Source organism: Scyliorhinus torazame, chromosome 13, assembly GCF_047496885.1.
Source record: "Scyliorhinus torazame isolate Kashiwa2021f chromosome 13, sScyTor2.1, whole genome shotgun sequence".
In the NCBI taxonomy this organism is placed as follows: Eukaryota; Metazoa; Chordata; class Chondrichthyes; order Carcharhiniformes; family Scyliorhinidae; genus Scyliorhinus; species Scyliorhinus torazame.
Window position 1 is genome coordinate 84875159 of NC_092719.1, and position 17030 is coordinate 84892188.

The 17030-nt window shown below is 50.5% G+C and overlaps 1 protein-coding gene across 1 annotated transcript in view; it reads right to left on the reverse strand.

Annotated features, from left to right (window-relative positions):
• The window catches only part of LOC140388171 (histidine ammonia-lyase-like), a 73960-nt gene that overhangs the window by 14732 nt on the left and 42198 nt on the right, over positions 1 to 17030 (reverse strand). The window contains exon 14 of the mRNA XM_072471930.1: positions 9793 to 9927. Coding sequence (XP_072328031.1) covers positions 9793 to 9927 — 135 coding nt within the window. The remainder of the gene's footprint in view (positions 1 to 9792; positions 9928 to 17030) is intronic.

A 17030-nucleotide genomic window follows, 5' to 3' on the forward strand; every position in this document is an offset into this window, starting at 1 on the left:
AGTGGTCAACGTAGCAGCTGGTGACCTTTCTCCAGGAGAACTTTGCTCAGCAAAGAAAGCAATATGGATCCGATTAAGATGGAGATTGATCTTGTGGAGCAGAGATTGGAAGCCCAGGGCCAGGCGATCCAGAAGGTGGAAGAGGTGGTTTCTGAGCACGATGAGCAGCTAGCTGCGATGGCGGTAGAGATGGGGCTGATGAGGGACCACCAGAAGAGGCTGTAAGAGAAAGTGGAGGATTTGGAGAACAGGTCGCACAGGCAGAACCTGAGGATTGTTGGCCTCCCAGAGGACAGCGAGGGATCGACTCAGGGACATATACGGCACGTATGTTCGAGAAGCTGCTGGGGGAAGGTGCGTTTGCTCGACCCTTGGAAGTGGTCAGCACAGAGCGCTGATGAGGAAGCCGCTGAGGAATGAGCCGCCAAGGGCGATGGTGGTACAAATGCACCGGTTCCTGGACAAGGAACAGATCTTGAGGTGGGCCAGGCAGACGAGGAGCTGATTATGGGAAGGCAACGAGCTGCGTATTTACCAGGACTTGGGTGCAGAACTGGCCAAAAGATGGGCGAGCTCCAATAAGGTGAAATAAGAACATAAGAACGAGGAGGATTAGGCCATCTGGCCCCTCGAGCCTGCTCCGCCATTCAATTAGATCATGGCTGATCTTTTGTGGACTCAGCTCCACTTTCCGGCCCGAACACCATAACCCTTAATCCCTTTATTCTTCAAAAAACTATCTATCTTTATCTTAAAAACATTTAATGAAGGAGCCTCCACTGTTTCACTGGGCAAGGAATTCCATAGATTCACAACCCTTTGGGTGAAGAAGTTCCTCCTAAACCCAGTCCTAAATCTACTTCCCCTTATTTTGAGGTGATGCCCCCTAGTTCTGTTTTCACCCGCCAGTGGAAACAACCTGCCCGCATCTATCCTATCCATTCCCTTCATAATTTTATATGTTTCTATAAGATCCCCCCTCATCCTTCTAAATTCCAACGAGTACAGTCCCAGTCTCCTCAACCTCACCTCGTAATCCAACCCCTGGGATTAACCTAGTGAATCTCCTCCTCACCCCCTCCAATGCCAGTACATCCTTTCTCAAGTAAGGAGACCAAAACTGAACACAATACTCCAGGTGTGGCCTCACTAACACCTTATGCAATTGCAGCATAATCTCCCTAGTCTTAAACTCTATCCCTCTAGCAATGAAGGACAAAATTCCATTCACCTTCTTATTCACCATGCGACTCATGCACTAGCACACCCAGGTCTCTCTGCACAACAGCATGTTTTAATATTTTATCATTTAAATAATAATCCCTTTTGCTGTTATTCCTACCAAAATGGATAACCTCACATTTGTCTACATTGTATTCCATCTGCCAGACACTAGCCCATTCACTTAGCCTATCCAAATCCCTCTGCAGACTTCCAGTATCCTCTGCACGTTTTGCTTTACCACTCATCTTAGTGTCGTCTGCAAACTTGGACACATTGCCCTTGGTCCCAAACTCCAAATCATCTATGCAAATTGTGAACAATTGTGGGCCCAACACTGATCCCTGAGGGACACCACTAGCTACTGATTGCCAACCAGAGAAACACCTATTTATCCCCACTCTTTGCTTTCTATTAATTAACCAATCCTCTATCCATGCTACTACTTTCCCCTTAATGCCATGCATCTTTATCTTATGCAGGCCCTCTTTAAGAAGGGCGTGAAGTTCGGAATGCTGTACCCAGCGCGTTTGTGGGACACTTATGAGGGCCAGGAACTTTATTTCGGATTGCCAGATCAGGCAATGGACTTTGTTAAGGACAGGGGACTGGCAGGTGATGGGGGACATTGAACTTGGGGGTGAGTAGTTGTGTTCATGATATGCTGCTAAATTTATTCTCTCTTTGGGTTTTGTATGTATTGTTTTGCACTAAGTTTGGGGCCGTTGCTCCGTTTTGTTTGCGGGTTAACTTTGTTCTTGATGGGGGATGGTGGGTGGAATTTCCCTCTTTGTGTTTGTTGGGGATTGTGAAGTTTGCACATGTATGTTCGAGCGGGGGGGGGGGATCAGTGGGGGGTAGGATGCTAGGTGCCATGGGCGGGGTCTACCAGGGTAGCTGGGCGAGCTAGCTCACAGAAGCGCAGTGGGGGGCGAGCAGGTGATCAGTTTGTTGGGGGGGGTGGTGGGATTGTTATTTTGTTATGGGGGGAGGGAGGGGGGGGAATTGATCTGCTGACAGGGGAGGGACTGGCGCTTGGGGACAAATTGGATGTCAATGACGGTGGGTGCCCGAGGGCGGGCCTGAGGAGGCGTGGGACGCGGGCTGGGTGCTGGCCTAAGAAGGGTTATGGTTGATCGGAGGGTGGGCGACCAGGCTGATCACATGGAGCGTGAGAGGGCTGAATGGGCCGGTCAAGAGGGCTTGCATGTTCGTGCATTTGAAGAGTTTGAAGGTGGACGCTACAGGAGACACACCCAAGGATAGTGGATCAGACTAGACTGAGAAAGGGGTGGATTGGGCAGGTATTTCATTCGGGGCTGGACTCTAAAACTATCTTGATCAATAAGCGGGTTTCATTTGAGGTAGGGAGCATAGTGGTGGATCGGGGGGTAGGTACGTTATGGTGAGTGGGAAGCTGGAGGGGATGCCGGTGGTATTAGTGAATATCTATGCGCCAAACTGGGATGACGTGGAGTTTATGAGGCAGGTGTTGGGGAGGAACCCGGACCTGGACTCGGATCGGTTGATCATGGGGGGAGGGGGACTTTCATACGGTTATAGATCCGAGGTTGGATCGGTCGAGTTCAAGGACAGGTAGGGTGCCTGAAGAGGTTTATGGAACAGATGAGAGGGGTAGATCTGTGGAGGTTCAGACAACCAAGAGCAAAGGAGTTTTCTTTTTTCTCCCATGTACACAACAGGAACTCCCAGATTGATTTTTTCATTTTGAACAGGGCCTTGCTGGCGGGAGTGGTGGATGCAGAGTATTTGGCGATTGTTGTGCCGGACCACGCCCCACGCTGGGTGGACATATGGGTGAGTAAGGAGGGGGGTCAGCGCCCGCAATGGAGATTGGTTGTAGGACTGTTCGCGGATGAGGGGGTGTGTGGGCAAGTGAGGGAGGCCACCCAGAATTATTTGGAGATAAATGACACAGGGGAGGTTTCAGCAGCGACGGTATGGGAAGCACTGAAGGCACTGAAGTAGTTATGGAGGAGCTGATTTCAGTACGGGCTCATAGGGAGAGATGGATAGGTTGGTTAGGGAGATACTTCAGGTGGATAGAAGGTATTCTGAAACCCCGGAGGCGGGGTTGTTGAAGGAGCGGCAGAAGCTGCAGATGGAGTTTGGTCTCATATCCACAGGGAAGGCGGTAGTGCAGTTGTGGAAGGCGAGGGGGGCGGTATATGAATATGGGGAGAAGGCCAGTAGGGTGCTAGCGCACCAGCTCAGGAAAAGGGAGACAGCCAGGGAGATAGGAAGAGTGAAGGATAGAGGTGGGAACATGATTTTGGACCCAGTGGAGGTGAACAAATTTTACAGCCGGCTGTATGAGTTGGAGCCCCCAGCTGGGATGGAGGGAATGAGGCAATTCTTGTAGGGTTTGGAGTTTCCGAAGGGTTGGTGGAGAGGCTGGGAACCCCGATAGGGATTGTGGAAGTAGTAGAGGGATTGGAGGCCATGCAGTCGGTCAAGACCCCGGGACCGGACGGATATCCAGTGGAATTTTATAAGAAGTTTTCTGGGATGCTGGGTCCGCTGCTGGTGAGGGCATTTAATGAGGCAAGGGAGCGGGGTGTCCTTCCCCCAACAATGTCACAGGCCTCGATCCTGAAGCGGGAGAAGGACCCAGAGCAATGTGGGCCATACAGACCAATCTCCCTACTAAATGCTGACAGCAAGTTGCTGGCCAAGCTTTTGGCCTTGAGAATAGAGGATTGTGTGCCGGGAGTGATAGGGGAGGACCAGACTGGATTTGTCAAAGGTAGGCAGTTAACGCCCAATGTTAGAAGGCTCTTGAATGTCATCATGATGCCCTCGGGGGGAGGGAGGTGAAGGTGGTGGTCGCTATGGACACGGAGAAGGCCTTTGACCGGGTGGAGTGGAAGTATTTGTGGGAGGTCCTGGGGCGGTTTGGGTTTGGGCAGGGTTTTGTAGATTGGGTCCGGTTGTTGTACCAGTTGCCGGTAGCGAGTGTGCGGATGAACCGGGTGAGTTTGGAATATTTCAGATTGAGCTGGGGGACGAGGCAGGGATGCCCACTCTCCCCACTGTTGTTTGCCTTAGCTATAGAGTCATTGGTGATGGTGTTGAGGGCATCAAAGGACTGGAAGGGACTAGTTCATGGGGTGGGGGTGGTGGAGCACAGGGTCTCGTTATATGCGGACAACCTACGCATGCATACTTTTGACCCGTTAGGGGGGATGGAAGAGATTATGCGGATCTTAGGGGAATTTGGCTGGTTCTCGGGTATAAATTGAATATAGGTAAGAGCGAAGTGTTTGTGATCCAGGCGAAGGAGCAAGAGAGGAGACTGGGGGAGTTGCCATTTAAAGTGGTGGAAGGGAGATTTTGCGAGGTGGCACATGCTCCCGCTGTCACTGGCGGGGAGGGTACACACCGTACAGATGACGGTTCTCCCGAGATTTGTGTTTGTTTTCCAGTGTCTTCCTATTTTTACACCAAAGGCCTTTTTTAAGCGGGTGAATGCGATGAGCTCTGGGTTTGTGTGGGCGGGAGAACACCACGAGTAAAGAAAGTGCTGTTGGAGTGGAGCCGGGTTGGGTGGGTGGGGGGGGGGGGGGTTGGCCCTGCTGAACTTAAGGAATTACTATTGGGCGGCAAATATAGCCATGATCAGGAAGTGGGTAGTGGGGGAGGGGTCGGTATGGGAGCGGGTAGAGGCGGCATTATGTAGGGGCACACGTTTAGGAGCACAGGTAACCTCTGCCGTTCTCGCCGGCTCGGTGCTCTACAAGGCCGGTAGTGGTGGCGGCTCCGAGAGTTTGGGGACAGTGGCGGAAGCATATGGGAGTGGAGGGAGCGTCGCTGTAGGCTCCGATTTGTGGCAATCACCAGTTTGTCCGTGGGAGGTTGGATGGGGGGTTTCGGAGGTGGAAGAGAGCAGGTATTGAGAGGCTGGGGATCTGTTTATTGATGGGAGCTTTCCTAGTTTGGAAGATCAGGAGGAGTTTGAATTGTCGGGTGGGAATGGGTTTCACTCCCACTCCATAAGTTCTTCATACATTTCCCATTAATTGATGAGGGAAGGGCTGTAGATGTCATATACATGGACTTCAGTCAGGCGTTTGAGAAAGTTTCCCATGGCAGGTTGATGGAAAAAGTGAAGTCGTATGGGGTTCAGGGTGTACTAGCTAGATGGATAAAGAACTGGCTGGACAACAGGAGACAGAGAGTAGTGGTGGAAGGGAGTGTCTCAAAATGGAGAAAGGTGACTAGTGGTGTTCCACAGGGATCCGTGCTCGGACCACTGTTGTTTGTGATATACATAAATGATCTGGACGAAGGTATAGGTGGTCTGATTAGCAAGTTTGCAGATGATACTAAGATTGGTGGAGTTGCAGATTTGGTGGAGTTGCAGATAGCGAGGAGGACTGTCAGAGCATACAGCAAAATATAGATAGATTGGAGAGTTGGGCAGAGAAATGGCAGATGGAGTTCAATCCAGGCAAATGCGAGGTGATGCATTTTGGAAGATCCAAATCAAGAGCGGACTATACGGTCAATGGAAGAGTCCTGGGGAAAATTGATGTACAGAGAGATCTGGGGGTTCAGGTCCATTGTATTCTGAAGGTACATTGGCCAACACTAAGGGCATTCAAATGGTCATTGGATAGACATATGGACGATAAGGGAATAGTGTAGATGGGCTTTAGGGTGGTTTCACAAGTCGGCGCAACATCGAGGGCTGAAGGGCCTGTACTGCGCTGTAATGTTCTATGTTCTATGTTCTAGGTGGCAACGCAGGTCGATAGAGTGGTCAAGAAGGCATACAGCATGCTTGCCTTCATCGGACTGGGTATTGAGTACAAGAGTCAGCAGGTCATGTTACAGTTGTATAAGACTTTGGTTAGGCCACATTTGGAATACTGCGTACAGTTCTGGTCGCCACATTACCAGAAGAATGTGGATGCTTTAGAGAGGGTGCAGAGGACGTTTACCAGGATATTGCCTGATATGGAGGGTGCGAGCTATGAAGAAAGGTTGAGTAGATTAGGATTGTTTTCGTTGGAAAGACGGAGGTTGAGGGGGGACCTGATTGAGGTCTACAAAATTATGAGAGGTATGAAGCAGGTTAGAGCGGCGGCGGCGGGACTCGGCTCTTTTCTTACATCCGTTCCGCCCATCAGGGCCGTAAAATCGGTTGGCCGGCCGCGTAGAGCGGCCCGCAACCGGCATCGCGCCAGCGTCGGGGCGGCGTGGCGGATTTCGCGCAGCCCGCCGGCGATTCCCCAACCCGACGCGGGGTCGGAGACTCCTGCCCCATATTCTCAACCTGTCATGATGGAGTTTAATTGCATGCTCTGTGAATTATTAGTCTAGACCTCTGAATTATAAATCTACTAATTTAACCACTGGGAAGTTCCATGTAGTTCAGTGGGCAGTGTCCCTGCCTGTGAGCTAGAAACTCAGAATCCCACTCCAGGACTTGTTGGCAAAGGCAGGTGGATTCAAAGTGCACCTTCCAACACAGGCCAATGGCAGGCGGGAAGAGTGGGAGATGTCCTGTTCAGCCATGTGATAGAAGGGAAGATGGAGCCTCTACCATCACTATTCTTAGCTCCAGACTACAACGTGCATGTAAAAGCGCCCGTTGAGACAGCAACTCGGACTCCGAGTTAACTATAACACATAATCGCTCTGCTAGATTACCCTCTGCGGGGGTTGGAGAAACTGGAATTGTTCTCTTGGATCACAGTAGGTTAAGGAAAGATCTAATTTTCAGGGGGAGATGGTGGTGCAGTGGTCATGTCACTGGATGAGTAATGCAGACACCCAGGATAACTCTGTGGGGACATGGGATCAAATCCCACCACGGCAGCTGGTGGAATTAAAATTTGGTTTATGAATCTGGAATTGAAAGCGAATCTCAGTAATGGTGACCATGTAACTATTGTCAGTTGTTGTAAAAATCCATCTGGTTCACTATCAGTCCTTTCGGGAAGAAAATCTGCCGTCCTTACCCGGTCTGACCTACATGTGACTCCATACCCACAGCAAATGTGGTTGACACAAATGTGGTTCCCTACGAGATAATCTAGTCCACTCCTCCACCATACCCAACACCTCTCTCATCACCCATGGCACCTTCCCATGCAATCGCAGAAGGTGTAACATCTGCCCCTTTGCCTCTTCCTTGCTTAACATCCCAGGCCCAAAACACTCATTCCAGGTTAAGCAGCATTTCACTTGCTTCCCTTCCAATCTGGTGTATTGCATTCGCTGCTCTCAATGTGGTCTCCTCTATATCGGAGAGACCAAACGCAGATTGGGTGATCGCTTTGCTGAGCACCTTCGGTCTGTGCGCATTCAGGACCCGGACCTTCCCGATGCTTGCCATTTTAACACAAGAACCTGCTCCCATGCCCACATGTCTGTCCTTGGCCTGCTGCAATGTTCCAGTGAAGCTCAACGCAAACTGGAGGAACAACATCTCATCTTCAACAACTTCAGATGATTAGCTTCACCCCACCTCAACCCATTTGTTTTCATCCCATTTCATTTTAACTGTCTTTTACCATTTCTTTCTTTCTTGTCTTTCTTTATATATATTTACCCCCCCCCCCACCCCCCCATCTTATCCACCTTTCCTTACCCTTTCTCCCCTTTGCTTCCCCCTTCCCCTCCCCCCCACATACACATCTGTCAGAGTTTACCCTCTGATCGTTTCTCTGTTGTTTGGCCTTTCACACCTTTTGTTCTCTCTGGGGACTGCCATTATAAATAAAATAAATAATCTTTATTGTCACAATTAGGCTTACATTAACACTGCAATGAAGTTACTGTGAAAAGCCCCTAGTCGCTACATTCCGCCGCCTGTTCGGGTACACAGAGGGAGAATTCAGAATTCTCAGGGAATTGAACCCGCGCTGCTGGGCTTGTTCTGTATCACAAACCAGCTGTCCAGCCCACTGAGCTAAACCAGCCCATTGAACTATTAGCACTCTTTCCCCGTGGTTTCTGTGGCTATTAGCACCCCGTTCCCTGGGTTTCTGTGGCTATGACTCATCTTTCATTCTTACTCCACAGTATAAATATTTCCCACTTTCTCTGTCTTTTAGTTTTGACAAAGGGTCACCTGGACTCGAAACGTTGGCTCTTTTCTCTCTCGACAGATGCTGCCAGACCTGCTGAGATTTTCCAGCATTTTCTCTTTGGTTGACACTTAAATGCCCTCTGAAACGGCTGAGCAAACCTCTCAGTTCAAGGGCAATAGGAATGGGCAACAAATGCGGGTCCAGCCTGGACACCCACATCCCATGAAAGAATACATTTTTAAAAATAGAAATGTTGAAATGAATGAAAAGGTTTTGTTGTTGTAAATAATAAAGAATTTCCGCTGCCAGGTGGGACAACAATCGCAAAATACAGTTTTAAAATAATTGGTAAAGCAACAGACAAATGGACCAAATATACTTGGTTAATGTTGGGATTCAGGTCCTAATGGAGTTATAGGCCGGGATTCTCCTCTATCCGGTGGGACAGGCCGTAGCGGTGCCAAGGAGTGGCGTGAACCACTCCGGCATCAGGCCGCCCGGAAGGTGCGGAATCATCCGCACCTTCAGAGGCTAGGCCGGCGGCGGCGGGGTTGGCGCCACACCAACCGGCACCAAAGGGCCTCCGCAAGTTGGTGCATGCACAGGAGCGCCAGCGTGTTCTCGTGTGATCCCAGCGCATGCGCACGGGGGGGGTTCTTCTCCGCGCCGGCCATGGCAGACCGTTACAGCGGCCGCCGCAGAGGGACAGAGTGCCCCCACGGCACAGGCCCACCCGCAGATCGGTGGGCCCCGATCGCGGGCTAGGCCACCATGGGGGCCCTCCCCGGGGCCAGATCCCCCCCATATCCCCCCCGAGGACTCCGCATTGCACCAGCAGAGCCAGGTCCCGCCGGTAAGGACCTTGTTTGATTTACGCCGGTGGGACTGGCCGAAAACAGGCGGCCACTCGGCCCATCGCGGAGCGGAGAATCGCCGGCGGGGGGGGGGGGGGGGGGGCACTGCCAACCCCTGACCGGCGTGACGCGATTCCCGCCACCGCCGAAAAACCAGTGCCGGAGAATCCGGCAGCCGGCGGCGGGGCGGGATTCACGCCACCCCCCGGCGATTCTCCAGCCCGGCGGGGGGTCGGAGAATGCCGCCCATAGAATCCCAACAGTGCAGGAGGCCATTCAGCCCATCGAGTCTGCATGACCCTCCGAAAGAGCGTCCTACCTAGGCCCACTCCCCGTCTCTATCCTCACAACCCCACCTAGTCGTTGGCCACGAAGGGGTAGTTCAGCATGTCCAATCCACCTAACCTTCACATCTTTGGACTGTGGGAGGAAACCAGAGCACCCGGAGGAAGTCCACGCAGAAACAGGGAGAGCTTTCAAACTCCACACAGTGACCCAAGACCGGAATTGAACCTGGGTCCCTGGTGCTGTGAGGTAACCACTGTGCCATCGTGTTCTGGTCAGAATGGATTGAAACCGGGTGTTATTATTAGAAGAAGCATTTCTTCTTTCAGTACATCACATGATCTAATATCACTCCCTTCTATTGGGTTTACCTTGTTCCACATGTTCAATAACCCTCAATGCTTTCCTGGCAGCCCATCCACCCATGGAGACATGGTCCTCAGTGGCAGCACTGGTGGAGAGAGAGTCAACTGATGACGGATGGCACAGCACCTTGTTCTCAGAGACTGGAGAGATGTTAAATTGTATATCAGCAGTGTTAAACTTCAGTGTTTTATGTGTACTTGCTAAACATCTCATGATTACAACAATTATAAAGGAAAATCATCAAACATTTTATAAGAAAGAAATGTGGAAAAATGGTATTACTGTTGCACCTTTTACAGGTGGTATCACAGCTGGAATACTGTGTCCAGTTTTGGTCACCTTATTTAAGGAGGGATATACTTGCAATGGAGGCCATTTAGAGACGGTTCACTAGCTTAATTCCAGAGGTGAAGGGCTTGTTTTATTGGAATAAGTCGGGCCGATACTTATCGGAGTTTAGAAGAATGAGAGGTGGGCTGGAATTCTTCAGCCTTTGTGATTCACTTTACCCCGTTCGCTAAAGCAAAACATGGCCTATACTTCCTCAGGAAACTAAGGAAATTCGGTATGTCCACATTGACTCTTACCAATTTTTACAGATGCACCATAGAAAGCATCCAATCTGGATTGGATTTGTTTATTGTCACGTGTACCGAGGTACAGTGAAAAGTATTTTTCTGCGAGCAGCTCAACAGATCCTTAAGTACATGGGAAGAAAAGGGAAGAAAAGAAAATACATAATAGGGCAACACAAGATATACAATGTAACTACATAAGCACTGGCATCGGATGACGCATACAGGGTATAGTGTTAATGAGGTCAGTCCATAAGACGGTCATTTAGGAGTCTGTTGACAGTGGGGAAGAAGCTGTTTTTGATTCTGTTCGTGCACGTTCTCAGACTTCTATATCTCCTGCCCGATGGAAGACGTTGGAAGAGTGAATAAGCTGGGTGGGAGGGGTCTTCGATTATGCTACCCGCTTTCCCCAGGCAGCGGGAGGCGTAGATGGAGACAATGGATGGGAGGCAGGTTTGTGTGATGGACTGGGCGGTGTTCACAACTCTCTGAAGTTTCTTGCGGTCCTGGGCCGAGCAGTTGCCATGTCAGGCTGTGATGCAGCCCGATAGGATGCTTTCTATGGTGCATCTGTAAAAGTTGGTAAGGGTTAATGTGGGCATGCCGAATTTCCTGAGGAAGTATCGGCGTTGTTGTGCTTTCTTGGTGGTAGCGTCGACGTGGGTGGACCAGGACAAATTTTTGGAGATGTGCACCCCTAGGAATTTGAAACTGCTAACCATCTCCACCTCGGCCCGTTGATGCTGACAGGGGTGTGTACAGTACTTTGCTTCCTGAAGTCAATGACCAGCTCTTCAGTTTATCTGGCTGCATCACAGCCTAGTATGGCAACTGCTCAGCCCAAGACCGTAAGAAACTACTGACAGTCATGAACAAAACCCAGTCCATCTCACGAACCTGCCTCCCATCCATTGACTCGGTCTACACCTCCCGCTGCCTGGGGAAAGCAGGCAGCATAATCAAAGACCCCTCTCCCACCCGGGTTATTCTCTCTTCCAACCTCTTCCATCGGGCAGGAGATACACAAGTCTAAAACAGCTTCTACCCCACTGTTACCAGACTCCTGAATGACCCTCTTACAGACTTAATTGATCTCTTCACACATCTTCTCTACTGAGTAGTACTACACTCCTGAATGCTTCACCTGATGTCTGTACATTTACATTGTGTATCTATCGTATGTCCTGGGCTGGATTCTCCAATAATGGGGCTATGTCCCTACGCCAGCAGCAAAACACGGGGGTTTCACTCTGGACTTTCCTTAAGAAAATCCAGAGTGATTCTCCTATATGAAGGGGGTTGGCAGGGCCCCGGAATGCTTCTCGCAGCTCTGGCTGCGGATACGGGGCCCCACACTTCCGGTCGGGAGTCCGCGCATGCACACAGCGGCTGCCGCGGACGCGCACCGCGGACCCTGGTGCAAGAAGTAGGTCCCCACGAGATTGCGCGCTCCCACCCGATCACTTGCCTGGCCGTCCAGGAGGGCCCGAGGCCCCCCCGCTGCGGGTGAAGGATCCCCCCCCACCCACCCCGACTGAGTCGCAGCCACCACCAGCCGTTCCCGACAGGAAAAACATGGTTAGAACCACGCTGTCGGGAACTTGCCCAGTTTTCCTCGGAAAATCGCGAAAATCTGTCAATGGCCCCCTATCTGCGCCGCGTAGACAGCACGCGTATGATTCGCGGCGATTCTCTGTGGATCGGAGAATCGCGGGAGCAGCATCGGACCGGTTTTCGGCATAGACAGCCATTCTCCGCCCACATGCCGATCGTGATTTTGGCGCAGAGGGTCGAAGATTCCAGCACCCTATGATTTTTCATGTATAAATGATCTGTCTGGACTGTACGCAGAACAATGCTTTTCACTGTACCTCAATACTCGTGACAATAAATCCAATCCAATTTGGCTTCAATTGGGAATCTCATTGACAAGTGGCGGGAGTAGAGAATTTCCCCGCCAGCGAATGGCGTGCCGCCAAGAAACATGCGGTTGGGAAACTGGAGTATCCCATACGTGATCTGGTTGGGACATACAAGGTTCTGAGGGGGTTCAACACGGTGGACCCTGAGGGCATGTTTCACCTCGTGAGGGAATCTAGAACAGTTTGAAAATAAGAGGTCTCCCATTTAAGAGGGAATTTCTTCTCTCGGTGGGTCAGTGGGGTTTAGAATTCTGTTCCCCAGAGAGCAGTGGAGACTCGGGCTGAGTTAGTCAGATTTTTAATTGACAAAGGGTGTCAAGGGTTATGGAGACAGGCAGGAAAATGGGCTTAAAGCCATAATCAGATCAGCCAAGATCTTATTCAACAGCGGAACAGGCTCGAGGGGCCGAATGGCTGACTCCTGCTCCTATTTCTTATATTCTGATGTTTTTTTTATAACCTCACAACTTCCCAAGGCACCCCACAGCCAATGCGGTACTTTTCTGAAGTATTGTAATCTAGAAAACGCAGCAGCCATTTATCACACAGGAAGCTCTCACAGGCAGCAAAGAAATGTCAGCCTGGATTAAATCGGTGTTTACTGGGAATTTATCGGAAAACATGGACAGATGAGTGCAATATACTGCAGATTCTGAAAACACTCAGGATGGGCAATATCCACAGAGATCAGAACGTCAGCTCACTGCTTCTAACAAAACATCATTGACCTGAAACATTAGCTCTCCTATATAGGGCTGGTTTAGCTCAGTGGGCTAGATAGCTGTTTTGTGATGCAGAACAAGGCCAGCAGCGCGGGTTCAATTCCTGTACCAGCTTACCCGAACAGGCACCGGAATGTGGCGACTAGGGGCTTTTCACAGTAACTTCATACTTGTGACAATAAAAGGTTATTATTATTATTATCCCCACTTACTGCCTTCGGCCCATCGTATCTGTGCCGGCCATCAAGCACCTCTCTATTCTAATCCCATTTTCCAGCACTTGGTCCCTAGACTTGTAGGCTACGGCGTTTCAAGTGCTCACCTAAATGCTTCTTAAAAGGTGTGAGGGTTCCTGCCTCTACCTCCCTTTCAGGCAGTGAGTACCAGATTCCTCCACTCTCTGGGTGAAAAGGTTTTTCCTCAAAACCCCTTTTAGCCTCCTGCCCATTATCTTAAATTTATTCCCCCTGGTTATTGACCCGTCCACTAAGCGGAAAAGCTCCTTCCTATCCGCCTTATCTATGTCCCTCATAATATTGTACACCTCAATCTAGTCCCCCTCAGCTTTCTCTGCTCTAAGGAATACAACCCCAGCCTATCCAGTCTCTCTTCATAGCTGAAACGCTCCAGCCCAGGCAACATCCTGGTGAATCTCCTCTACATCCTCTCTGATGCAATCACATCCTTCCTCTATGGTGGTGACCAGAACTGTACATAGTACACTAGCTGTGGCCTAACAACCGTTTTATACATCTCCATCATAACCTTCCTGCTCTTGCATTCTATGCATTGGCTAATAAAGACAAGTATCCCATATACCTTCTTAACCACCTAATCTACCTTCCCAGCCTGACCTACTGGCTGGAACTTTCTGCTTTTATTTCAGAACAAAGCATTTCAGAGACAATGGCTAAATCTCTCATATTCTGAGACTGAGTGCTGTCGCCGGACTGGGAATGGTGGCGTTTTACGATTGAAAGAACGGCACAAAACGGCCACCGATCCTCAGTCTGGTGGGGAGCTAGCAGGCACGCAGCGCAGAGCCCTCGGCTCACTTTGCCAAAGCAGACCGCCCCGCGCCAGTGGCCCCAAACCCCACCAACCTTGCCCGTGGATCGGCTCCCACCCCGACTGTGGACTTAGTCCGCAGCCACCACCACGCCTAGTTCCCGAAAAGAAATACCACACACACCCCACGCCTTCGGGGTCTCTGCCCATCGGAACATCGGGGGAGAGACAGGCCTCAGGCAATGTCCTGAGGCCGTCCCGACGACATGCGGCGTACTCTGCGAGTACGTCATTTTGGAAGGGGCGGAGCACCACAAAAGCGACCCACCCCCGATTTCGCCGCCAACGGGGTTTCTCCAGCCGAACGTGATTTTGGAGACCGGAGAATCCGCCCAATATCTTTTGCTTCACTTTGTCCATGTTCTTATTAGCTGACGGGTCCAGGCCCAGGAGACTCAGAAAACCTTTTTTTATGCGTGAGAAGGAATGACTGGAACTCATTTGTTTCTGGGGATGGTAGGAGGAGGGACGATCCACGATCTCAAAAGGGATTTGGGCAAGCACCTGAGGGAAATAAGATGGAGAGGGGGACTGACTGGAGAGCTGGCATGGGATCAATGGGCCGAATGGCTACCATTTGTGCCTTAATGACTCCATGGGGAGGATTTTCTCAAACTCCCTGTAAGGCCACGAAAATAGCAGGGGAGGCGTACAAGGACGTCCCTGACTCATTCTCGCGTCTGGAGTAGCTTTCCGAAACAGACAGGAATGCAGATCAGTCTGCCCATTGCACGATAGACAAGCTGCAAATATAAGGCCCCAATGACAGTCCATTTAGAGCATTCACTAGCACTTTGCCAACAACAGGGCAGCGCTGAGGTTGCCAGCCTAAAACAGTCGGGTCACGAAAGTCGGAGGTTTAATTGGCCAAAGAGAGGGCCACCAGCAGCAAACCATAAGACCATAAGACAGAGGAGCAGAATTAGGCCACTCGGCCCATCGAGTCTGCTCCGCCATTCAATCATGGCTGATATTATTCTCATCCCCATTCTCCTGCCTTCTCCCCATAACCCCTGATCCCCTAATTATTCAAAAACCTATCCATCTCTGTCTTTTTTTTTAATAAAATATTTTATTGAAAGTTTTTGGCCAACCATCACAATACATTGTGTATCCTTTACACAGTAATATCACAATACAAATAACAATGGCCAGTTTTATAAACAAGAAATAAATAATATATAAACAAAAACAAAACTAAATGGCAACTGCCTTGTCCCAGATAAATTTTCTCCAAAAATATGTTTTAACCGTCCAATATACAATTATCTATAACAACCTATACATATTATACTTATATACTTATATATTAACATCCCTGAGAATCCCTCTGGTTTCTGCCCCCCCTCCCCCCCCCCCCCCCTGGGTTGCTGCTGCTGTCCTCTTCTTTTCCATTCCCTCTATCTTTCTGTGAGGTATTCGACGAACGGTTGCCACCGCCTGGTGAACCCTTGAGCCGATCCCCTTAGGACGAACTTAATCCATTCCAGCTTTATAAACCCTGCCATGTCATTTATCCAGGTCTCCACCCCCGGGGGCTTGGCTTCCTTCCACATCAACAGTATCATGCGCCGGGCTACTAGGGACGCAAAGGCCAAAACATCAGCCTCTTTCGCCTCCTGAACTCCCGGCTCTTCTGCTACCCCGAATATAGCCAACCCCCAGCTTGGTCCGACCTGGACCCCCACCACCTTCGAAAGCACCTTTGTCACCCCCACCCAAAACCCCTGTAGTGCCGGACATGACCAGAACATGTGGGTGTGATTCGCTGGACTTCTCGAACATCTCGCACACCTATCCTCTACTCCAAAAAATTTACTGAGCCGTGCTCCAGTCATATGCGCCCTGTGTAACACCTTAAATTGTATCAGGCTTAGCCTGGCACACGAGGACGATGAGTTTACCCTACTTAGGGCATCAGCCCACAGCCCCTCCTCAATCTCCTCCCCCAGCTCTTCTTCCCATTTCCCTTTCAGCTCATCTACCATAATCTCCCCCTCGTCCCTCATCTCCCTATATATGTCTGACACCTTACCGTCCCCCACCCATGTCTTTGAGATCACTCTGTCCTGCACCTCCTGCGTCGGGAGCTGCGGGAATTCCCTCACCTGTTGCCTCGCAAAAGCCCTCAGTTGCATATACCGGAATGCATTCCCTTGGGGCAACCCATATTTTTCGGCCAGCGCTCCCAGACTTGCAAACGTCCCATCTACAAACAGATCTCTCAATTGTGTTACTCCTGCCCTTTGCCATGTTCCAAATCCCCCATTCATTATCCCCGGAGCAAACCTATGATTATTTCTTCTCGGGGACCACACCGAGGCTCCCGTCTTTCCCCTATGCCGTCTCCATTGCCCCCAAATTTTCAGAGTAGCCACCACCACCGGGCTTGTGGTGTATTTCTTCGGTGAGAACGGCAACGGCGCCGTCACCATGGCTTGTAGGCAAGTCCCTCTACAGGACGCCTTCTCCAATCTCTTCCACGCCGCTCCCTCCTCTTCTCCCATCCACTTACATACCATTGAGATGTTGGCGGCCCAGTAGTACTCACTCAGGCTCAGTAGCGCCAGCTCCCCCCTATCCCTACTACGCTGCAAAAATCCCTTCCTCACTCTCGGGGTCTTCCCGGCCCACACAAAACTCATGATACTCTTCTCAATCCTTTTGAAAAAAGCCTTCGTGATCACCACCGGGAGGCACTGAAACACAAAGAGGAATCTCGGGAGGACCACCATTTTAACCGCTTGTACCCTCCCTGCCAGTGACAGGGATACCATGTCCCATATCTTGAAGTCCTCCTCCATCTGTTCCACCAACCGCGTTAAGTTTAACCTATGCAATGTACCCCAATTCTTGGCTATCTGGATCCCCAAGTAGCGAAAGTCCCTTGTTACCTTCCTCAGCGGTAAGTCCTCTATTTCTCTGCTCTGCTCCCCTGGATGCACCACAAACA